General features: G+C 39.6%; 1 protein-coding gene across 3 annotated transcripts in view; it reads right to left on the bottom strand.

Moving 5' to 3' along the window:
- LOC130073043 (ceramide transfer protein) overlaps positions 1–18,795 on the bottom strand; it is a 38,249-nt gene extending 19,454 nt beyond the window's left edge. For 2 of the 3 annotated variants that reach the window (XM_056238438.1, XM_056238439.1), the window contains exons 1-2: positions 18,243–18,795; positions 16,824–16,958 (exon numbers count right to left, since the gene is read on the bottom strand). In XM_056238438.1, coding sequence (XP_056094413.1) covers positions 16,824–16,958; positions 18,243–18,386 — 279 coding nt within the window. In that variant the 5' untranslated portion in view covers positions 18,387–18,795. The remainder of the gene's footprint in view (positions 1–16,823; positions 16,959–18,242) is intronic. The other variant, XM_056238440.1, reaches the window with a different exon arrangement.
- Between the last annotated feature and the right edge of the window lie 6,355 nt (positions 18,796–25,150).

Below are 25,150 nucleotides of genomic sequence, written 5' to 3'. Positions count from 1 at the left end.
CTATGAAATCCAGATGATGAGTCAAACACTCCTCTCCTTCAGTCTGATATACTGCACTCCACCAGCCCTGTTTCTTTTCACTTCCCTTTATTATTCATTCCTTGCCTCCCTCTATCCAACATCATTTACAAATTAGGGCTGCACGATATATCGAATTTATCGAAATATCGCAAATGTACATATCACAACGGCTTGCGATAACTGCATGATTTTAATACTCCAAAAACATAAAAGTCTAAGTTTTAGGACATCGGGGACAGCAGATAGCAGACTGGACAAGAGTTACATACGTGTAAAATGCTTAATGTTATTCAACGCAATAACCAAAGTACTCATGCGCACAGAAAGCCCTTGAGTACGGCCAATTCATCGTGAAGACTAAGCATTTTTACATTTGATTATTCAATTTTGGTTGATAAATAAACCTAATGAAAGCATACCTGTCAAGTATCCCGTTTTGGCCGGGAAAATCCCGTATTTTACCCTTCTTTCCCGCCGTCCTGCCGTATTAGGATTTTCCCGTAAATCTCCCGTATTTTAACCTGCGTTATTGAAAAATAATAATACCCCGGGCGGAGTAAAAAAACAAAAACATTCCCAATCAATCTGAGCTCTGTCACTAGCCTTGCGATAACTACAGCTAGGGCCTACTGTAGGTGCCAGTTGTCGCGAGGTTAGTGGTCAGATGATGAGTGACAACGCGGGGGAAACAAAAAACAGAGACGGATGATGGACGCTATAGAGCAAGGCACTCCTGTCAAAAAACCAAAACCCTCAGTCATGTACTAAATACCGCGATCAATGGGAGAGCGAATTTACTTTTCTGAAGAGGAGCAGGGTGGGGGACAGTCACGCGTTTTGTAAGTTTTGTAACTACGACTTTAGCATCTCACACGGGCAAGGAATGATGTATGTCAGCACGAGAAAGGGTGTTTAGCATGGTACGAAAGATTGTTACAGAGAATAGGATGACGTTAGACAACAGAACTGTTTGCTCTACTCTCATGTAAAATTAACCACTCTGGCCCAGCCCACAAATACACTCCTTCCAAAACAGTTAATACAAAGTCTGCAACAAATTTGTTCAATAACTCACTAAAAGAGTAAAGAAAAGTTATGTGAAATGAAAAAAAAACTGCAAATGAAAAGAAAAACTGTTAAAAAAAAAGCCATATGAAATGAAAATAATGTGTGTAATGAAAATAAAATGTAAATGTAAAGACAAGCAATGTTAAATGAACAGAAAATATGCAAATAAGCCTTTAAATAAATGCTCTTAATATATACCCTAAATATACCATACATACATATATATATATATATGTGTGTGTGTGTGTGTGTGTGTGTGTTTTCATTTAGGCTATAACACCTGTCTTAAAATGTAAGGGATACTGGAGCTTGGTTGGGGTGGTGGGACTGCTCGCGGTGGGCGCTGGAAAATTTCCCTTATTTTCAAATCCAAAACTTGACAGGTATGATGAAAGTCAAAACCTGGTGTTTACTCTCTCTGTTTAAACTCTACACTAATGTTAAAATGACACTTAATTTGTATGTAATGCTACAGTAAAACACTGCTGTTCACTTTCAGAAGCTGTAGGGGTGCTTTCTTCTCAAAAAAAAAGTTGGTTGCATTTTGGTTATATCATTTTTTTAGTTTTTAAATATAATTTAAATTTATTTTACACACTTAAAGCGTTATCGGATCGCATATCGAACATTGCATTATTTAACGAGTTATCGCACGTCACATTTTTCTTCAATATGGTGCAGCCCTAATACAAACTATTCTAAACTCTCATTTCTAATTTAAAAAGGGAATGACCTGAAGTGTGAGAGTCATCTGACTGATTCAGACCAATAAATCAAGAGTTAAATTCAGGCCAATTTAAGAAATGGTGATTCAAAAGAATGAATCTGACATAATCACTTTGGGGAAATTACAGTGTATGTTTGTTGCTGCATGCAACCATCGATGACAAAGCTATAAAAAAGAAAAATGTTTATTTAACGTCTATATTTTGCTTTCACTCACAGAAAACGTTGTCTGACACAATCCTCACATGAGTAATAATCAACGTCACAACAGAGCGATATATCAGACTACATCAATAGAGACCGAGCATTTGAAAAACTGCAAACAATATGACAGACACCTGGTCTTCTAGGTGAAGCGTGAGGAGCTCATTCAAAGCCTGACACTGATCACAATATGAAGAGGCATGACAGGAGACGCACGAGGACGGAGAGGGGCTGTTTTAATGAGGAGAGAGAATAATCGCTCACATCTGAGCAAGGACACGTATCACACCACAGAACAAAACCACAACAACACACAAAACAGAGCAAGAGGCCTGGAAGTACTAAACACTGAGACATGAGTCATGACTCCATCTTTAACTAGAAACACAGTATCTTTCCACTACAAACCGCCTCAGCGAGGGGACCAATCACAGAACGGGGAGGGAGCAGCAAGACGATGACGACGTCTATGCGACACACCGAAGCAGTTTGTTTATACCTATGGATCCAACATGGCAGCAGACGCGAAGTTACCTTTCGATGCAGCCTTAGATATTGTTCTAAGTAGTTAAGAACGCAAATAAATCTCGGACCCATCGTCTTCTTCCTCGTCTAATTTCTTTCGCTCTACATACGTCATCTGGTATAATTGAAACGATTGGCTATGAGCTACGTACAGGCGCATTTGATAGACATTCGTAGCACCCAATAAACGGCTCTGGGCATTCGTAAACCACGCCTCAAATACATGTGGCTCCCAGACCCCGTCTCAATGTCAATGAGACGTGGTCTGACGTTAGCCAGGCTACTACAAATCCCAAATTCAAAGGAAACTGTGAGATGAAAAACTTAGTACCTTGCCAACTTAGCACTGTGTTCCTCAAAAGTGTCCGAACACCTGAAATGTACCGTAACTTATTTTTTTCAGTAAAATCATATATTTTGTTAAACAATATTTTTTCTTTAAAGGGATTCTTCACCTCTGGAAAGATGAATGTGTATTTAAAATGGGTTATTTATGTAGAAGAAATGTGAAATTATTTTTGAATTTGGAGCTTTCTAGATTGAGAAAAGCCAGAAAATGTATTTTTGGCTTATGTGGATGAAAGACAACAACTCCCAGAATGCACTTGCTTCGCTGCCCTAGGAGGCCACGCCTACCGGTAACAGAACACAGTTAAACAACAAGTCTAGGCTTCTAGTGAGTCTCCGTGACGAGTCTGCCCGAACATGTGTTTCGAGATCGCCCAAAATGTCCGGGATTCGGCTTTTGCGTTCTACAGTCGCCATTCATCATGTTTACTGAGGCGAGCAGGACGAGTGAGGGCGAGGCCGGTGGCGTGATTACTAATGAGGGACACCTGTGAGACGCACTGGTCTCGTATCTCACACGGAGGAGCGGGAATTTTCTTAGCAATATTAAAACGCACATCAATCGATCACTTGTTTAGCGTTCATGTAAACACGACATTCAGATTCACCAATCGGAATGAATTCAGTTAGATTGAAACAAAAGGTGTCTGGGAAAAAGAGGATGGTAACCCCTACTACTCAGCTTTCTCCACAGAACAAGAACCTGCTAGCTTAGCTTCCAAAAAAAGATGTCTGACACTATGTGTCCATTCTGTGAGTGAGATCCCAGCCTCTATGGGCGGGTTGAGAACATGCGGGACAGCCCCTACTACTGACTGTAGTCTTTAGCCTCTGGCCATAAAATCCTCCGATGACGCAAAATGAAGATTTTTGCGTCATCGGAGGATTTTTCCAGACAAAAAATACATAAATCTCTCGTCTCAGGGGGATATGAGGGGGGAAAGCATGGTCATTTGAAAATACTACAGGTTTCCTACTAATACAAAGCTTAATGCTAAATCCTGAAGTATCCCTTTAATATTTTGTATTTTCAGGGAATTCATATTTTTGAAATAATTATGTTCATTATTCCCCATTAAAAACAATTTTAAAAAAATGAGTTTCAACCAATGCAGTATTTCATGTTATAATAATAATAATAATAGAGACAAGGCCTTTAAAATCCAAATTTTAAAGACAGATTAGTACTATCTGGCAGGAGTAAAAAAAAAAAGAGAGAAACATGTGTAATGCCATGGTGTATATAAAGAGGCTTGTAAATAGTTGTCCCTAGTTGTTTTTAGACATAATAAACGGAAAAGGGAATTTGGGAAAAAATGTATTTCATATAGGGCCCTAATTTTAAGGCATCATAGGCATGTTCACAGCGTGAGACCATTCATAACGCAGTAACATAATGCTGCCTTATAAGATGCACTTGCGGAGAAGGCAATCCCAGAATGCACTTCAAGAAGCTCAGTCTCGAATACGTTGGATCTGTTGTGCATTTACAATGTCAATGTTTGAAAAATGGCTGTTATGATGTTGAAAATGTCACTTTAGATTTAAGAGTGCTTATATTTATGCATATAACCCAGAAGCAACAGACTGACATGGGAACATTCAAGTGCCAGCATGGGAAAAGCTTTGAGGATTCTGGGAATGGAAAATCGAGACACGGTGGGCAATGCAAGGGACCCCAAGAGGGTCACAGCGGGTACTGAGAAAAGACACTAAAATAAACACAAGGGTCATCACTATGGGACTGACTTAACCAGGGAGACACCATTAATTGCACTGCACTGCAATGTACACAAACACACATGTCACACAACACTTGACACGCAGATGTTAAACAGAACTGGCATCTGTTTATTCATGCGTTTCCATCTCAGGTAGCGCTGCATTTTGGAGTAAACATGGCAGACAGAGCTTTGGTAGAGGTGAACAAACATCTTTGATAATCTGGTAACACTTTACAATTACCTACATTAGTTAACATGACCTAGCAATAACCAGTTGAACTATTATAATGGACCTGAGCTAACAGAACAGTTGTACCCATTAAAGGGATAGCTCACCAAAAAATGAAAATTGTCATACTACTACTATGGAAGTCAATGGCAGTTCTGTCTAGTAACCAACGTTCTTCAAAATATCTTCTTTAGTGTTCAACAGAACAAAGAAACTCATACAAGTTAGGAACAACTTGAGAGTGAGTAAATTATGACAACATTTTCATTTTTGGGTGAACTATCCCTTTAAGTAATAATGAGTTCAGAGACAGACTATCGACTGTTACAAAGTGAATTATTGGAAATCTTCCATAGCACACGTGAGCTGAACTTCAAACACTCTTGCTGGACACATTCATTCTCTCTCCCAGAGATCGGCACACACACACACACACACACACTTACTCTTGACACACACAGGCCTATGTGTGCAAAGTCAGGAGAGAGACAGTGAGGGAGCCTGTGAAATTTACAGCACCGTGTCAAAAACTAAATGAAATGTCTCATATACAGTATCCCAGTAATAGGACAATAATCCAACATGTCGTGTGTGGCAACATAAGATTGATGCATTATGTAATGTGTCCAGAGAGTAAAACACAATATACAAATGCAGCTGTATGGCTTTTCGTACAGCTATATTAATGATTTACCTAATACACAGATGGATCCAAACTAAATCCTACATCTAAAGATAATTAATCCATCAAAAACTGATTAATTCATAACAATTATATACAAGCCAGACACATCAGTGATTCGTAGTCCATTATATGCATTTGCATAATCAACTAGCTGATCGCAATCATTTAGGGTGGAATTTGAACTGATACTGGAGTATGTTTATTTACACTGTGCAGTGCAACAATTAAAATTTAGCATTAAATGACTAAGCAAATGGACTAAAAAGCTCTATTGCCTAATTAAATGCATTTTATAGGCTGTCAACAACAACAGTTTTACAACGTCTTTTAAAATTATTCAATGTGTCACAGTGCAAACGTTAAAGCATCCCAACGTGCCTTGACTATTTTTGCGTTTATTGAATAATGGTCTGCCAGTGGTTCTTGGGAGTTTTAAAATGTAAAAAAAAAAAAAACTGATTTTAGTTTAAAAGCCAAACACAATGGCACCAGTGATGAAACATAACAGCCACATTCCTTTTGCCTGATAAAAAAAAAGCAGATGAAAGATTAAGAGCTCATCAAACTCATCAGCTGCAGCTCAACCCAATGTTCAGAGCATAAATGAAGACTTTGAGGTGTATTAACCAAAAAGACAATTAAATTTACTATTTCGCATTAATCTATACTTCAATTAATAACAAAAATAGCCACAGTTCAAGGTCTTCATTTATAGAACAGAGGTGAAGTGTGTCAGATCACAAAAGACCGTGATGATAATGTGTCCAGGGTGTAAAATATAAACATATTGTGTTGAAGTGCAAACTTTCCTCAGAAGGTAAGTAGTATAGAAACTTAGTGTCAGTCGAGTGAATGTGACCAACCCGCAGATATTGACATCAGGAGCTGGTTAAAGATGGACAGTACGGCTCACGTGGCCCTCACATGCTGCTTTCTCTTACAGAGACAGAAAAGGATAATGAGTAAATCACTGTTTACTGAGCATTTCAGTCTTGGATCTGGCTTTGGGAAATCAAAAACACAGGAAGGTGGGACTTCAGCTTGAATCCAAGAGGAAAAGACAAAGGAAACACAGGCCATGCTGAGCGACAGCTTAGGACACAGGATGCAAAGGAAGGGAGCCAGGTCATATGACGAACTAACCTGCTATTATCGATAGGTTAAAGTGTGCCTAGATGTGACTCCAGAGTCCTGGTTAGAGCAAACATAGGAGGAAGGAAGTAGAAGACAGGAGAGATGAGCAGAGGGACTTTCTGACTTGACCCCGGGGTCATCAAACAGGATTTCATCAGCAGGGAGCGAACTTCCCGTTTCAGACAACAGGACCATCGCACACCTCTCTTGTTTTCTCGTTTCCGTTCATTTCAGATCTACACAACCTTTTTTTCACTAGTCTTTAAAAATATCACAGATCATTCCCTCCTACATCCCAGTGTCTCCATGCTGTCATCACCTCCTCCTCATTTTGCCATCGGTTTTCTTTACAGGACGTTTCAGGGTTCACTGACTGTTTGATCCGTAATGGAGGCCGTTTGACACCTTCACACACAGATTCACTCAAACCCATTTTAACAAGAGCCCTCTGAAAGCCCGAGGCACTCAATGGCTCCAGCAGAAATGGGAAAATCGAACTTTGCAGCAGCTCTGCAGTCAAGATTTAAAGGGACAAAACACAACAAAATGTCTCCAGTCGATCTTCACACTCACAATAAATGGGTTCTTCACCAACCATACTAAACTAATCTGTTTATGGGATGTAACTAGAGATAGTTGGCACAAAAAAAAAAATGTAAACACCCAGTTTATAAAGCATTACATGTAAAACTAAAAACGTTACATATATAGTCAATACTATTTTGAAAAACTGCACTATATCTTAATAGTGTGAAGGCCAAATATTCTAACCCTTTCTCAGAATTTGTCCTCTGCATTTAACCCATCCAAGTTAATGCACACACATTAGGAGTAGTGAGTAGTTAACACACACACACACACTTTTGCTGTGCCCTGGGAGCGATTGGTTAGGTGCTTTGCTCAAGGGCACCTCAGTCATTTCCTGCCGGTTTTGAGAATCAAACCCTTCAAACCTTCGGGTTTCCAGTCTGACTCTCTAACCATTAGGCCACGACTGCCTTCCCTTATGAAGCTATACAACACCATTGAGCGGCTAAAAAAGTACAATAATTTAAAGATGTGAAAAATTTGTGCCACCAGCAATAGCATCACTAAATGGAATCGTAAAAATAATGACTGTTTTCAAACCAGTTTCCCAGTTGACACAGAAACCGGTGCTGGTCAAGCCGAGGAGAGGAAAACCGGTCCCGCCATCTGTTTCAGACATGAAGAGCTGCTCGTGTTGTCTGAGGAAATGCAAGCAAGGACACTTTGTCACACTCATTTGTGGTTTTTGAGCCCAAACCAGCTCACGGCACAGCCATGACCTCAGATGGTGACTCGAACCCAGAGTTTACCATGTGACAGAAGGTGAGGACATGCACACAATGGCTGTGAGTGAGAACAAGCCGCTTGATGATAGCACTCCCCTGGGTTTAGCACAGAACACTAATCGAAAATGCAAATACACAGACAGAGACACACACACACAAAGTCATTGACATTTTAAAAATGCACTTGACTCCCTCTCTCTCTTTGGCAGCTGTAACTACAAAAAACGTTGCCTCTATCAAATATTTAGCAGGTCAATACAAGTGAGTGAGTGAGAGAGAGTACATATGTTGGGCATGACTACCAAGTGATGATATATTTATAAACTTTAAGAATTAGCCTACTTTACAAAAAGCGGCAGGTGTGTAAATACGACTTCGTGAATAAGTGCATATTTTTAGCACATCTCAGAAATGATGCATACATGCATGGATAGTTTTAGAAAGAACAGCCGATTCAATGTCTCTGAAAGAACAGTCACGAAGACATTAAAACAGAAATGCTGTGTCAGTATCCCTGTCGTCCTACAGCAATGTTCTGCCATAGCAAAAAGTACCAATGCTGCCGTTTTATTTCACCAGAGAACAGCTTCATTTAATGTCTGAAAGGCTTTTACACACAGTTTATCGAGCCTGCTGACCACTGCCAACATAAGCGTTAATAAAAGATGCAGCTCGTCTCAGTGCTGCAGTAAACAGTTATAAACTGATGACAACTGACTCTTCTGTTACTGAATAAACATGCAGTTGATGTTTTATCATGATACATGGGCTAACTTTGGGCCAACCAAAGCAACCTTTATAAGAATCTTATACCTGCACCATTGAATGAAACTACTGTGTTCAATTGGTGAGACGTTTTTTTTGTCTAAATAATTTACAATAAAAAGGTGGCATGCAAATGTTGTGAAGATCATCATTTTCCCATTTTGTGGCGCCAGAGCAGTTCAGCGCGAGCGCAAGGCTGCATGCGAATCGAGTCGGTCGTGTTTACAGAAGACTGAAGGGTCGGTAACTCATCTGGTAGCAGTTTTGATCAGGTTCTCTTGTGGTTTAGGTTTGGATAAATGAAACCAGTTCTGGACTGGAATAAATGAAAGAGTAATCAGAGCAATATTCAGCCCAAAACCACATGAATTATCTAAAAAAAACACAGCAGAATACACACACGACCTGCAGGGTTTGAACACCAAAGAAAACATACACATAAATGACAGAAAGACCTCAGTTTGATCTCGAATAAAACCAGCTAAAAGAAACAAAAACCATCAGGTCAAAATGACAGAGTAACTTGATACACACTGTCCACATTCAAATTGCCTTCAAGGTTTCTGCTTTTCTCCCTTTGTCTCATACTTTATGATTCTTTCTCTTCTCCTTCTCTCTACTCATCCAACAACCTTCCAGGGCTCAATATTAAGGATTTCTTTCTGATGTAAATATTAGTATTGCAATTTTACAGTAAAACAATTAGTGCTGCCGCGATTAGTCGACTTAGTCGACGTAATCGACCATGCAAATTAGTCGACGGCAATTTTTTTAGTCGACGTGTCGTTTTACTATTGACCGCTATTTATTTTTGGTCTCCCGTCACAAACACTGTAATTCACCTCCACACACCAGTCTGTGCGCCGTGCGCGCCCTGCTGGTTTATCTGCTATCATTTTCCTTCACGTTCCCGCCCACCTTCACTGCTTTGATATGAAAAATTGCGGAGGCAGGTGACGGAGCTTTCACAGTGGGCTCGTTTGCTGCGGTCCGAGTCCGAGCGCGAGCGCGATTGTTCCCGGCGCCCTCCGCAGCGTTGGTCTGGTTTCACACTCAATTCTATCGAACCCTGTTGAGTTTGCGTGCATCTTATGCCATCGCAAACGTGCACGGCGCATGATAGAAAACAGAACGCGGGTCAATATATTGTGTTTTTCAAACGGACTCTTTTGTGGAGACAGTGGATTTCCAAATGTGTTGCCCTGATTGCACGCGCAATGCGCGAATGCACTGCAGACTCAACTCTCGCGTATCCAAGGTAAATCATCAACACTATCATCCCTTACATGTGTTTTATTTAACTAAATGCATCATAATCAGCTAAAACGCATGGGCAGGTTACTTAACTTCCTGAACAAGCGCTCCCGAGTCCGTGTTGCTTTCACATTCACGCGAACCGCGGCACGGGCCCGCCATGCACGCAAGTGTAAACGCGAGCTACATAACTGCGTGCCTGCCTGCTTTCAGCGCGACTCATAGTGGGCTAGACTCTTTCAATTCAATTCCAATTTATTTGTATAGCGCTTTTCACAGAAAATGCATTGGATCTACTTTACTATTCAGAGTGATGTTATCAGTTATGCTTTTCAGAAATGTACATAAATTAATCATTATTAGCTTACTGTACATTTTTTAAGGCAGAACAAAGAGCTAATTTAAGTAATACATACATGTTTGTTATTAGAGGATTAGATTAGGACTCTGACTAATATGGCATAGCCTAATGGAAATGCAGATACTTAATGCTTAGATTGTTAATACATAATGTTTTTGAACAGGTGACATTTTATGTTTTGGCCCTTCAGTTGAGTTAAAAATAAAATGGAGACAACGAAATAAACACTTGATTTTTTTTTTAATTAGTCGTTTAGATTAGTCGACTAATCGAAAAATTAGTCGAAAGATTAGTCGTTAGAAAATTAGTCGTTAGTGGCAGCACTAAAAACAATAACAATAGTGTTCTATTAGTATCAAATAATATAAGAAATATATTGTATTTTTTATAATAGCCACAATAAAATCAAGTTGTTTTATTAAATTGTTAAAAAACAAAATAGGAATATGGTCTAAAAAAAAAACAAGTAAAACTAGATTTTTTAAAACACCACATTTTAATTTCAACACTAGGTAAAAACTGCTGTAGGATTTACAGATTCTTTATGAAATTTACTAGCAATTTCTGAGTGAAAATTGTTTCAAAGAAGTGGCAAGTAACACATTGAATTAAAAGTGAAATTTTGAAGTAGAAAGAATCAAATAATATTCTCTTGTAAAATGTACTCCAATAATCTCTGTTTTATTTACAACTTCAAAAAACTATTTTATTACAGTGAAGCTTTTCCTAAATCGTCCAGCCCTAAAGGGATTTTCCCATCAACGTAAAAGGTTTTTAAAAAATTATTTTATTTTCTATGCAGATGCACTCCCCCAACAAAATCCCCCCACTCACCCCAGAAATGAATAATAATTCTTTAAAAAAATATAGCTATTCAAGTTGTCTGGTGAAAATTCCTATATTTCGTTTTTAGATCGCAGAAAAAAACGAAATACTCCAATTTCAGTTTTTTTCCAATAACGTGTAGACCTATTTTTAATTTCGGCCCACAAATGTTACGTTTGCAAGAAATAAAAGCACATGAAGATGATCAAGAAATGTCAAGAACAGTGTAACGCAAGCACTGGCCTTCCCTCTACAGCATTGATCTTCTTTCTCCTGTAAACTCAGCTCTATTAAGTATACTCTGCCTGTCCTGACATGCGCTGAATGCTGCACTAGATCCCATGGTGACGTTTGCAATGACCCGCCCTGGACCAGAATAACCTGTACCTGTGTGTACCTGTCCAGAATACACCGATACACAGTGAGAGCTTTCCCTGTCAGATCATGACATAGTCCAGGTCCAGCATAGCTCAAAGAAAAATGGCATGTTTATGGGCCATGCTTTAACAGAGATTGGCAAGAGAGCAAGAGGCTGAGAGAGAGAATCCAGCTCACGTGAGGCTAAAACTTGGCAGGAAAGCACATAGTTCGAGTTCAATGCACTGTGAGCGCTGAAAGCCGTGTGCTGTGGTCGCTTTATTGATGGGTTTTTTTCTTGTGCTGAATACGGCTGTTGATAACAGATCCAGCTCAAAACACTATGAACTGAAATGCAGAAAAAACTTGGGATAAGTTGCACATTCAATTTAATACTTTAAAACTTCGAGGTTTGCTAAAAGCACTTATCCTATGTAGATCATCACTAATAATGTGAAAAAGAGCATGTTGGATTGGTTAAGTGATGTTGACAGACCGATTAAATCAGGCCGAGTGTCTGTGAAATTGTTTTCGTCATCACACTGATTGATCCTTCACAATCTGTCTCCATCTCGAGGTCTGAAATTCGTTAATCTAATCAAGTCCAATTCAACAGCCTGAGTGTCTCACAAAAAGCATAATTAACACTGTTTCCAGCTAATATGCTGATGCTGAAGCAGCGAGACCCAGTTTTATAGGGACGCACAGTGAGGCATTCTGGGTTTGAATCAGATATTCATGAGGACGGTATAATCCTGTTGTGTCTGCAAGGGTTAAGCCTGTCTGAATTTGGGGTGGTCCTGTGGTCTTAGACACTTAAACCCGTGATGTGTGACCTGTTTAAGTGTGTGTGAGTCATGTGAGGACAGTGTAATAGCAGGCAGGAAGAGCGCTGTGACACAATAACCTGTTTTTGTGAGGATTTATGAGGGCAGATTTGCTGCCATGTGCATGCTGAATAAATCTGAATAAAGCTGCTTCGTATTCTAGACCGGCATTCAGAGGGAAACAGATTTACTGAGGAAGAGAAATAGACCTTATTCAGAGCAGAGCCGTGACAGGTATGAAAGAGAGGCTGTGAGGGAGAAACTTGCCGTGTTTTCAGTGGCATCCGCTGTAAAAAGCTGTATAAACTCCTAGATAATCTATCATTTTCAACAGCTCATATTGTCGGGAGTTTTTGGTCCACTGAAATTTATTGGAAAGATATTTTTCATCAGCAGAACAATCCAAAAACGTATTAAATAACAGTACAACCCACTGAAGAGATGAATGTCTATCCCTCACAGCCTCGCTTTCATTCCCGTTAAAAATGAAAGATGGCGCTGCTGTGAATAAGGTCTATAGGAGATGCACAAAGAATGCTAAAAATGTGTGCACTTCTTGAGATTACAAAAAAATACTTTGTCCAGTGGCCAGGGTCCAAAATGAACAGTAGCCAAGTGCCAAACATGAGTAAAAAAAAAACTGTTTAAACACTGTGGCCAGCTGGCAGTTACATTTATGAGGAACTGCAACATAATATATGTCTGAAACCGATCGGTTAGAAAGAGTCTGTTCCTCGCTGATGTAAGCGACAAAAGCAAATCAATACGAAGACATACAAACATTCATCATGGCTTGTAGGGCTGTCACTTTTGTGAAAAAATCCTGATCGATTTTTGAGACATAAATGATCATTGAATCGATTGTAAAATCGATTTTCCATGTCTAAAGACGTTTCCATTTTCAACGCCAAATATAGGCAAATCCACGGACAACTAACAGGCATTAGGACGAGCGTAAAGAGTGCGCTTGAGACATGCACAAGTCAGCAATATTTCTGATGATTTATTGGCATGAAGTTTCGTGCACAATGACAAACAGGAGTGCAAGATTCTCGAAAAACAATAAGCAGAGTGGACTGCCATAACATCAATGAAAAATATTACTGCAGGCTTCGACATGGCTGTGTTTACGATTAGAAATTTACTAATTTCGCCTACGTAGGCGATTGTAGGCCGAATCTGTATCTGTATGCATGAGACTGTCATGAATACCGGCAGAATTCACATTTTTGTTGTAAAAAGAGACACATTATGCAGAAGTATAGTATAGTTTGTATGTGTGTTTGTCAGAGCCTGCAGTTGCTGCGTGACGCGCGTTCGCTGCGGGCGTGTCGTGACGAGCTGGACGCGCTCCGAGAGAAGGCCGTTAAAATCGATTCCTTATTTTCGTTTTCGATACTTGTGTTGGTTGGTCCGATCGATTGTGCAATCGATTTTCGAACGTAAAGTGACAGCCCTAAAGGCTTGTGCATCGTTTCTCGAAAAACCCTTGCATTAAGCTAGAAAATGTCCTATTTTTGACTGTCAGAGAGATGCGGAATGGCTTATATATATGATGCACACAATGACCTGCACTGTTTGAAACTAACACACAAGAAAAAAAAAAAATCACCTAAAAAATAAAAACATTAAATGTAAAAAGGTTTCATAGCTGGAAAGGAATATTTAAGGCTGATAAATTCAGTCAATTCACTCACCGTTGGCTGGTGTGGCGAAAAGTTAATTTTGTACCCTAAATGTTACATTTCCAGTCCACACGCTTGTGTTTAATACCAAAGTTAATATTTATGCTGAACCATAATGGTTGGAGCTCAACAAATACACAGCTGAAAAAAGTCACTCTCACGTCACACTGAGTCTTAAAACAAAGGAGCCATTTTTCTCTCGCTTAAAGCCAAAATGCAAAACATCAAATTAGAATGTCGAACTCACAGCATCAGCCGGCCGCTTTAAACACGAACGACCAGAGCACACTGTCACAGACCTCGAAAACCCTTCATTCACCATGCCTGACTATTTCAGACTTCACTTTTCATATTTGGGTGTTTTAATGAGTTTTCTTAAGGCTGAAATGCTTCGGTTTCACACAGACTTGTGTGTTCCTTTCCCTGTATCTTTGGAAAGAGTTTTGGTTTAATCATTGAAGGACGGTAACAGGGTCACCATGAGGACTTGTACCTTTCCAGCGGTCTCCATAACAACACAACCTTCGCCCCGTTTCCTCATTTTCAGTGGTGACTCAAGACACTTCAGGCATGGACTGTTGCAGCACATGTCGAAATCTGTGTGTGGTCATGAGTTAATCTTCAACGCAATGCAGGGAATTCTCATTACATTCCGTTTGTCTGCAATCTGGGCCAAATCAGATCATAAGCAGTCAAACTGAACCATGCATTATGCATTTAATAGTTACCTGAGCACCTATACTGAATGCACTCAGCAATATCTGCCACTGTTAAGAACTCTCTAAGTAAGAAGTCAAACGTGACATATTAAAAGGCAAAGTACACAGTGTCTCTGGGCTTCTGCAGGTGCGCACGCGTGATTTTACCATGAATGGGGGGGGGGAATAGGCCACAGTCTGTCTATGCCTGGCCGACTGCCTTTGGCAAAGGATCCTGTCTGCCCTCCGTCAATCTCTTTTCTCCTCTCCCCTGCCATAAAAAGAGCTCTCAGCACATCTACTGCCTCAGCGCTTATCATTTTAGATAAAGCACAACCATAAAACCAAATCTAATTTCAAGAGATTCTGCAATACAGACATTTCATCCATGCAAACAGCCAATAACCGATTCGATGGCACAAAACGATGAATGAGGTTTTCACTGAATTATATATAGACATAGGCATTTCCACAGGGTTATTATTGTGAGATCACATGCCTCAAGTCAAGTTATCAGGCATTGATATATTACAATGTACAATAGAAAATATAGTTATACTTTTTTTTTTTTTTTTTGTACAATATAATATTAGTACTACTTAAGCTGAGAGAAATAGAAATATGAGACCTTATATTATCTGCCTAATCAGACTTGATCAAGTGAAATATCATGTATCCCTGCTAATCTTCATTCAGCTTAAGCATAATCTCCGATTTGAACTAGGGATGGGCATTCGATTAAATTTTCTTAGTCGATCGTCGGGAGAATTAACGATCGACTATCGATTAATCATTAATATTTTTTATATATTAAAATTAATTATTTATTTAACTTTTTATAAATTAAAAATGCAATGAAAATACAAAAATACAGCGTGTTTTTCCTCGATGAGATCTTTATTACAAGATAATCAACTTGCGGCAGTTAAACTGGACATTCGGCTAAACTTGAAATATGCGCTGCGGTGCTCTAAAAAGCAACAAAACCGGCAGCTGCGAGTTGGCGTCCTCAAACAGAAACCCGATCGTTTGTTCCAAAATAATAATAAAAAAAATCATGTTAAACAATAACTTAACCAAAAACATAATAATACTCAATGTAACTCAAAACTATCCAAGGTACGAAGTCGAGAAAGAGTGTGAGAGAGATTAGCCTACCTAGCAACAAATTAGGCTACTTAACAAAGCCTCAAAAAAAATATCTATTAACTCACATAAAACTTCTGCACCAGTCTACTGATTTTTGTTGAGAAAGATAAGCATGTTGATGACATGGACTGGGCCTGGGGTCAGACGCGACCGCAACATGGTGACCGTCAAGCCTCGTTTATACTTTTGCCTGGCTCTGCAGCGTGAGTCTCCGCAAACGGACGAGGCGTTTATACTCCACGCGCTCGCCTGTAAAACGCCGAATACCGCAATGACGTCATTTTTGCCTCGCGCACCTTTGCTCGTGCTTGTGCGGACGCGTCGAGGTCGAGTGTAAACAAACTCTTCAGTCCAGCCGCCGAAAACACCCGCTCTGAGGGGACTGACGTTGCCGGGATGCACAGGTACCTCTGCGCTAACTTGACCAGCCCGGGAAACAACTTATTCCGTTCACTTTCCACCCGTCTGCAGTGGTGCAATCCAGCGGTTCATTGCTTCAAGGCTCACATTACGCAACGCAACCATATTACATTTACATTTACATTTAGTCATTTAGCAGACGCTTTTATCCAAAGCGACTTACAACTGAGGACTAAACCAAGCGAGTCATCGTGAAGAGGCAAAAGCAACGCAAGAAGTGCTCAAAATACAAAGTTCAGACATAGCTCGGAGTAGCATAAGCCAGGCAAGCGAGGATTTAGAGGAAAGGATTTTTTTTTTTAGTTTTTTTTTTAGTTTTATCGATAACAAATTAACATGATCGACGAAATTCTTAATGATCAATTATCGATCGTCGATTAATAATGCCCATCCCTAATTTGAACCCATTCAAGCTTTCGTTTTGAATGCACACCATCATTCTAAATTTGCCTCGGCTGTGAAATTCCCACGGCTGTCTGGAGGGATCTTTCCCCAGGATACTCACTGTGATGACAGCCTTGCTGAGACACAGGGAACCACGACAGCCATACTCTCGCTCGTCTTGGGATTTGTAGTAACTCAAAGTGTTGTTCTTCAGCATGACCCAGCGGTCCTGCCATCCGTGAATGTAGTTAGTCCACTGAAGAGAGGGAACACAAAAGAGGAAACATTGTTATGAGAAAACCAAAGAGTGAACAAATATGTGTGGTGCACCAGGGTTGTTGTTATTAACTACAACTAAAAAACCATAACATATTACATCCGCCATGTCGTCATTGTCTTGTGATCTACGGCATCAGTTGCGTCGCATCACTTCCATTCACAAATCTTCTCCCGTGGCCTCATGGGATTGTAAAGTGTCCATCGAATACACACATTAGAATCTCATCCAAGTGCTTTTCGTCTACCGTTTTATGAGATGTTTCTATGATTTCAGACATGCTACTCGGCTCACATGCTGCTTTTCGCCTACTATATATTATGGAGGTAGGCATAGTCGGACGCAGCGAGTATAGACATAAAAACAAAAAATAGTAAAAATGGTAACCACAACAAAATTACTTTTAAAATATAGCCTACAAATAAAATCTAATTCAAAATATTAACATAAAGTACATCAATGATACTAAAATAACACTGGCATGCACACAGCCATATTGTTGACTTGTGACAATAAACACTGGATGCACAATACAACTATTGATTATATTGAATGTTTAGATATCCTCCATGGGGGAGGGGTTTAGGCCATTGCATGTTGTGGAGTAATTCAGTAATCTCTTATGGAAAACGCTCCTCTCATCACAGCTGTCTGAGTCATGAGGAGAGGTTTTCTCGTTTAATCCCATCAGGAAGAAAAGACGAGCAGATGAACTCTAGTAACCCACACAAACTCGAGCTTCAGCTCATGACCTGCTGCATCCCTTCCCAATTATACTGATTATACACGCATAAGGAAAGACATTTATGCATCACGTATTTAGCCTAGCATTAATCAAAAAACAGTCTTGGTTAAGATAACCTTGAGGCTTGCTGTCTAAAGAGCAGCATATGGTCACCATGCACTGTAAATCACCATGAAAAATAAAACCAAATTAATATTACCGCAATGCGAACAAATATTTATATATCATTTAAACTGACTGTTAAGTATTTGTAGTATTTCACCACTGAGGGACAGAACATAGGACATATTACGGTGGTGTAAAATGGGTAAAAATGTGTCATTAAAATAATGTTACCATGCAAAATATCTCAGTGATCCATAATTACTATTTTACCTTTTGATTTTAAACATGTTCTTGACAGGCTTCGTGACATTAAGCCAACTGACTGACGTTTGTTTACATCGGATCAGGTGGAAACACACACAAAAACACGCGCTTTCCCGTGTCGGGAGGCGTTATTCGAGATCTTTACCCACCTTACTGAGCACCCCGCTGAACTCCAACACCCCTCCGTGCGGTCCGGGACCCGGTTCGGCTTCCAGATCCTCGTCGGAACCGGAGGAGTTCCAGCTCTGGCTGTCCGGCAGGAGCCTGCCGTTAGGAAGCGGGCTGGAATTCATAACGAACGCTCCACTGAGGGGGGAAAACGACAAAAACAGAAGAAATGCGGGACTAATATCAGCGATGAGTGTCCCTTAGAAGGCCTCGCATCGATGATGGTGTTGTATATCCCGAAAATCCCGAAAATAAGCGATAAATGTGGAAGTAAACCGTCCGTGTGTTGATTTCACGCGAATCTGTGAGCGCGTGAGGCTGCGCGAGGCGAGAGCGAGAGACACCCGCCCCCTCGCTCTCTCTCCCTTCCCTCTCGCTCTCTCTCTCTCTCTCTCTCTCTCTCTCTCTCTCACTAAAAAAACGCCCTTTAAATCAACATCAGCTGCTAAAAGAGAGTATATTCACTCACAAAAACAAAAATACGCGAACGGCTCGAAAAAATGTATGGGAAAAAATTATTATCGCCTTTCTATTTTTTCCTCAATTTTTGAAGGTGGCTTACGCCAACGTCATTCTCAACCGCTGAAGGCGCGCGCGTGCAGCTGAAGGGGCGCTGGCTAGTGTATGACGTCACCTAAGCCTCGTTTCCTTAAATGGAAACTTTGGCCCCGCCTTTCCTTAGCAACGAGATTGACAGTTTGAGAGAGTTTGATAGCACTTAGCTTGGATTTTACAGCATTTGGGTGAATATAAATAACATTCTAAACAATAACGTTAATAATTCATGTAAACATTAATTATTTATCATTTTGTCGTTATGTTGGTGTAAGTAACGAATATTGATTGAAATAGCTAAAACAGCTTTATCATGGTAACGCCACTCTAAACAATCGGCATCGAAACATCACGTGCAGGCGTCTTAATTACCATCTTAATATCATGTTCAGACTATATATATATATATGGTGTAATGCGTGGTTTCCAGGCCTTTTGCTATGTAGTTGCTAAGGTAACGTAAGGTGTCATGAGTATGCTGTGTTTGGTTGCTAGGGTGTTTACTCAATCACTAACCCTAATATGAAATATAATGATAGTGATGGTTCACTTATTAGCAAACACTACAAAAAGTGAAATATAAATGTGGTTCGTTAAATTAGTTTTGCTTTGACGTTTTCCTTTATTGGTTTGTGTTGTGATAATTTAAAGTCCCCATGAGATCTAAATTTTTTTTTTTTACAGGTATATTCGTAAAATTTAAATTTTGTCACACAGATTAGGGAAGAAGCATGGCATAAGTGGGAGAATCCTTTATTGCAGATCCATATAAATGCTAAACAAACAGAAAAGTGTGACCCGCTTCCTCTTCCTATTGACCTCTGGTGGAGAGTGTGTACTTGTGAATCATCACACATGACAGTGAGCTTCAAATCAAGCACAGCAGTGTTTGTACTTGAAAATTGCTTAAAACCACTCAGAACACCTTAAAAAATGGAGCCTGCAATTTTCAAAACATGCACATGAATTATATGTGGAAAAAATATTCACTTCAAGGTTGTGGTCATGATGACATAATTCAAAAAGATAGAAAAAGTTATCAAAAGTATCACATTTATGTTTCATCAGTTACTTTTGCCAGCTCCATTTTTGAGCACAAGGCTGTGGGAAAACCAATTAATAAATGCATAGAACGTCAATAATCACATACTAATGCTGATCCTCAGAATACACAACATGTTTGCCTAAAGTGCATTAGCACATTATCTGTTACAGTATCCTTTTTGTTGGGTGTGTGTGTGTGTGTGTGTGTGTGTCTATGTTTTTAATGTCAATATGCCTTGATGTATTGAGTTTTACCCTATAAAGCAATGAATGCTTTATTTAAAGTGAATAGTACACATTAGAAGTAAGGATGCACTTTTATAGTTTTTGTGGCTAATAACCAATTATTAGGCCTTTTGAAACTGCATAGAGACATGCTTAAAACCACTTTGAACACCTTATCAAGAGTAATGCAACTAGCATTATGGTGGTGTGGTCTGCAAATACAAGAAATACTCAAATTTTCTTCAGAAAATGTTTGAAATTATGAATCATTCAAATATTCAAATGCATTTTTTTGAGCTGTTGACGTGTTTTTATAGTTGTGGCAGCAGCTGATGTTGATTTAAAGAGTGATTTAACTTCCACACTAGTTTTGTAAAATTGCATTTTGCCTAATAATGGATGCGTGCAGCTTACACATGACTTAATGAATGTCTTTGTTCAATCAGTGCTCAGTATCCTCCATTCATAGCAGTTGTGCCCATTAGCTGTGCATCATTCCCCTGTGACCAAAGCTCAGATATTCAGGTCGCTTTACTCTACTGAGCTCTTCTTACTGGAGAAAGGGAACTCTGTCTATCATATAATGCTATACATCACGATACCACCTCATTAGTTTTGCCATTAAGAGTTACACATGCATATCAAAAGCAAAGCATTAGTGCCCCACCATAAAATGTACCTGACACTTTTCATTTTGTTCACACACATTTTATCTGATAGGTATGAGTGAACTGCCTTCATCTGGATCACCGTGGCTGTGCTGAAGAAGAAAAGGGTTACGGATGGGTGAAGGTGAATCAGTGGATGCATCACTATGGAGGTATGATGATTTGAACGAATATGTGAAGATGAAAAAGATGTGGGAAGGTAGATGACGTATGGATGGTTATGCTTTTTCAAACATGCCAGGCTGTCCTGTTCAGCATATAGTTCAGTCATGCAGCTTCAGAGTGCACAGGCTGATCGGTTCTTTACATGCAATCTGCAAACAATCACATCATTAAAGGTTCTCTAAGCGATCCTGGGTGAAGTCACTTCTTGTTGACGTTCGAACTATTGTCAAACAAAACGTAGGCTAGCTAGACCCTCCCTCCTCATCCGCGCACTAACCCCCCCAAAACCCGCCCCCAAGCCCTTCTTGTCGGTCATTGGCTGGAACTGTTTGTTATGTTTCGGGGAGCGGGTCGCCGCAGTTTGTTTTTGATGCTGTTTGTGAAGCCTGGGCTGTCTACAGAGATCGCGTTTCTTTACAGTGTGTTCAGGGGACAGGCAGCTAGCGGATAGTGAGGAGATGTTTGCTGTATGTGACAAAAAATGTTTTGGCCTAAAAAACGCGTGACATCGCTTAGAGCACCTTTAAGTTAATTAACGCATATGGCCTCAAGCTAATTGGCCTCTGCTGATCCTGCAGCCAATGAGATGCTTGCTCAACGTTTAAAGGGTAACTAATGGCGCTTTTCCACTGCATGGTACGGCTCGGTACGGTTCGACTCGGCGCGGAACGGTTCGGCTCGCTTCGCTTTTCCACTGCGTGGTACGACTCGACTCGGTACGGCACGGCTCGGTTCGCTTTAGCTCGGTTGCTTTTCCACTGCAGTAGTACCGCTTCAGTGGGTGGGACTGATCGTTATAGTTGCGCAAATCCTCGGCAACCAACGAGAGGAACGTCTGCACCTCGTCCACTGACCACGATTCAGCCATTTCTTTTTTTGAAGTTTTCATCTTCTTTTTTCAAGCAAATACTTTAAAAACAGGTGCTACAGCGTTGGCTGTTGTCTACTGCTGGCTATTTAAATCTAGCGGGTTAGTGTCTCGTGTCGCAAATACAATGACGCTGGTAGTGACGATTCTGTCTGTCTGACCAATCAGTGATCTGCAGTGTTTTGACGTCACATTTTAGTACCGGTACGGTACGCTTGGAACCTCAACAGACCAGGTACCATTTAAAGCGAGCCGAAGCGAGCCGTACCGTACCGTTCCATGCAGTGGAAATGCGCCATAAGTGAGCCGTACCGAACCGAACCGTACCGTACTATGCAGTGGAAAAGCGCCATAAACCCCTGGTCAGAGCCTGACTCCACCTACTGGCAATATTTGAAAAATGCTGGAAAAGTGGGCGGAGCCCAGCGGAGATAGAGGGGATGAACGGATACTCTATCCTGATCGTTTTCAATACTCGCAATTCCAACTCCTGACTCGCTACAGTGGTTTTGACAAAACAAGATGGTTTTTATACTGCCATGGGCGTGGTAGCTCGTACCAAGGGCGTGGTAAGCTGAAACCTGCTTACGTCAGCTCTCACCGCTACCGTCACGAACTACCGCAAACATCCAATAGGAAAATTCAACTGCAGGAGCCACCGTTTAACCTGAAGAGGGCAGCACTCAGACGTTTTTACACCATATATTGTAGAATTAAAACACTTTATACCCAAATGTCAAAAAAGTTACTCGAATCAATGAACAGCACTAATAAAACCCCAGTCTTACAGATCATTAACTAAAAAAAGTTGGTTTAGTGTTTAGTTACCCTTTAAATAGTCTGGTTCAGTGTTTGCTGTAAGCTATATCCCCTGAACTCCTCCACCTCCCCAGCTCCACCTGCCTAGATTTATTTATTTATTTATTTGATATGGACATAACAACAGCATTGGACAAACCAGATACATTGTTTTTTAGTGTTATAGTCAAACTGCTAATTTACAACACTATGCAGCAGCAGCAAAAGTCCATACTAGGCCAAACTGCATACGATTCAAAAGTTTTGGATCGGTACGATTTTTTAATGTTTTTAAAAGAAGTCTTCTGCTTACAAGGCTGCATTTATTTGATTAAAATATTTAGAAAAAAAACTAATATTGTGAAATATTATTACAATTTAAAACAGCTGTTTTCTATGTGAATATACAATAAAGTGAAAAAAAATTATTCCTGTGATCAAAGCTGTATTTTCAGCATCATTACTCCAGTCTTCAGTGTCACATGATCCTTCAGAAATCACTCTAATATGATGATTTGATGCTCAAGAAACATTTCTATTTCTACAAAAGATTCTATTTCAAATCAGTGCTTTTCTTTTGAACTTTCTATTCATCAAATAATCCTATACACGAAGTGTACACAACTGTTTTCTACATTGATAATAATAATTAATGTTTTTTGAGCATCAAATCCTCATATTAGAATGATTTTGTGACACTGAAGATTTTTTTTATTTTTTTTATCAAATAAATGGTAACAATGTAGCAATGGCACTGACATATTTTAAGATAACTTGCTTAAAATGGCTCAAACATGCATTAGACTAGAACCGGGGGTAAATGTTTCCTTTTTATGTCATACCTCGATTTTCTGTGGACGTATGCTAGACTTCAGCCAGGGTGCATAACCCTTTTCTTACAAATATTTCTGATGCGAGTTCAAGTGATTTCAATCTGATTACTGTAGATACTAAATGATTTTGGGCAGTCGAACAATTTCTCAGAAAATTGCATTCAGACTCCATTTTTTAGCCTCAGACTATGATTCCATATAGTTGGAGGATATCAAAAATGTTTGATATTTTGAGTCGATTTTAAAACACATAATGATTTCATATGCGGTGTCTTCCAGCAACGAGATACATGCTTTTGTGTGTGGAAAGTCTGGTAGTGAATGACCCTCAGCCGTTTAACACCCAGTCTTTCTCTGCAACCCTTTACAAAGTGCCTATTTAAAAAAATCTGTTCAGATTTTAAAAGTACACTGTAAAAAATTATCGTGATTTTAACGGTAAAAGACTGTAAAAATGCTACAGTGAACATTTCCTTACTATATACGGTAAATAACTGTGATATATATACATTTAATGTAATTTTACTGTAAAATACCGTTAAATTTACAGTTTTTGGAAGTGAAAAAGAACAAGTCATTGTATAATTTACAGTGAAAAAATGTAAATTGACATTCCCACAGTTCCCTGCGTGACACTTCACATTTGATGTATTTTGTTTTTAAATAACTGTTTCTTCATAATTTTCTTAGTTTTTTTCTAATCAGTTATGTACATTAGGGTTTTATGTTACATTTAATGTTGTTAAATTAATGCTTATTGCATTTTTTAAATTTCAACATGTTACCATGATGGTGTTTAATGTTTGTGTGAATGACACTGTGCAGCTTCTCAATATATTAGTATTAATTTTCTTGTGGAAGAGCTGCTTATGATGAGCTTTGATTGACCATTTGACTCTCATCACTGCTGTCTGTGATTGTTGGCTGTCAGTGTATTACAATGGAAAAAAACAGATATTAATACTTCAAAAGGTCAGTAAATTAACATTATATCAGATATTGAAATAGGGTTTATTGCTGTAAAATTATATACGGTTAAAAGTCTGTAAAACCTAAAACGTTGCTACCGTATTTTTAACAGGAAAACTCTGGTAACCACAGCTGCCAGGGTTTTCCTGTAAATTTAACAGGATCTTTTTACAGTGTAGTGTATTAAATATGGCATTGTGGTGGCGTTCATGTGCGCATATCCTGTAAATCATTCCAGCATGACTTCAAGGCTTTAGATGCACAGGTTTATTGTGTGCTGCTATGAATCAAAATGTTCCTGTCGTTTGAAGTTCCTGGCCTCATCTAAAACATAATTGATCACGACCCTTTCTTCCGAGATAGATACTCAAGAGAAAATTTCACGTCCATTTCCTGTAAAAAGTGTTTTTATGATATTCTGTTCAGGGCTGTACGGGCCTTGCGGCTGTGTCATGTGTTTGTTTTGACTCTGCTTCGGTCATAAGACCCATGAAGGAGACCACAAGACCTCCATCAGGACCTCCATTAGTCCAGCAGAACTCCTCCTCTTCCCCCACACGCTCCAGATTAGCAGCGTTCCTCGGAAAGCCAGGCACGGCTGGGAATTAGACACGTCTCTTGATTATACGGAGCTGAGTGAGTCATTTGGCATGGCATCCGGTTTAGATTGGTTCAATTTGGTTTAGCATGGATTTCAGCATGTGACTGACAATAATATTACATAACCACAAAGCCTGTACGTGAAGTACTGCGGACTTTGAGGC

The sequence above is a fragment of the Rhinichthys klamathensis genome, unplaced genomic scaffold (genome assembly GCF_029890125.1).
Source record: "Rhinichthys klamathensis goyatoka isolate OS25496 unplaced genomic scaffold, OSU_Roscu_1.1 h1tg000523l_1, whole genome shotgun sequence".
Taxonomy (NCBI): Eukaryota; Metazoa; Chordata; class Actinopteri; order Cypriniformes; family Leuciscidae; genus Rhinichthys; species Rhinichthys klamathensis.
Note: the sequence above shows the minus strand (reverse complement) of the source record. Positions and strands in the feature narration are given on the sequence as shown.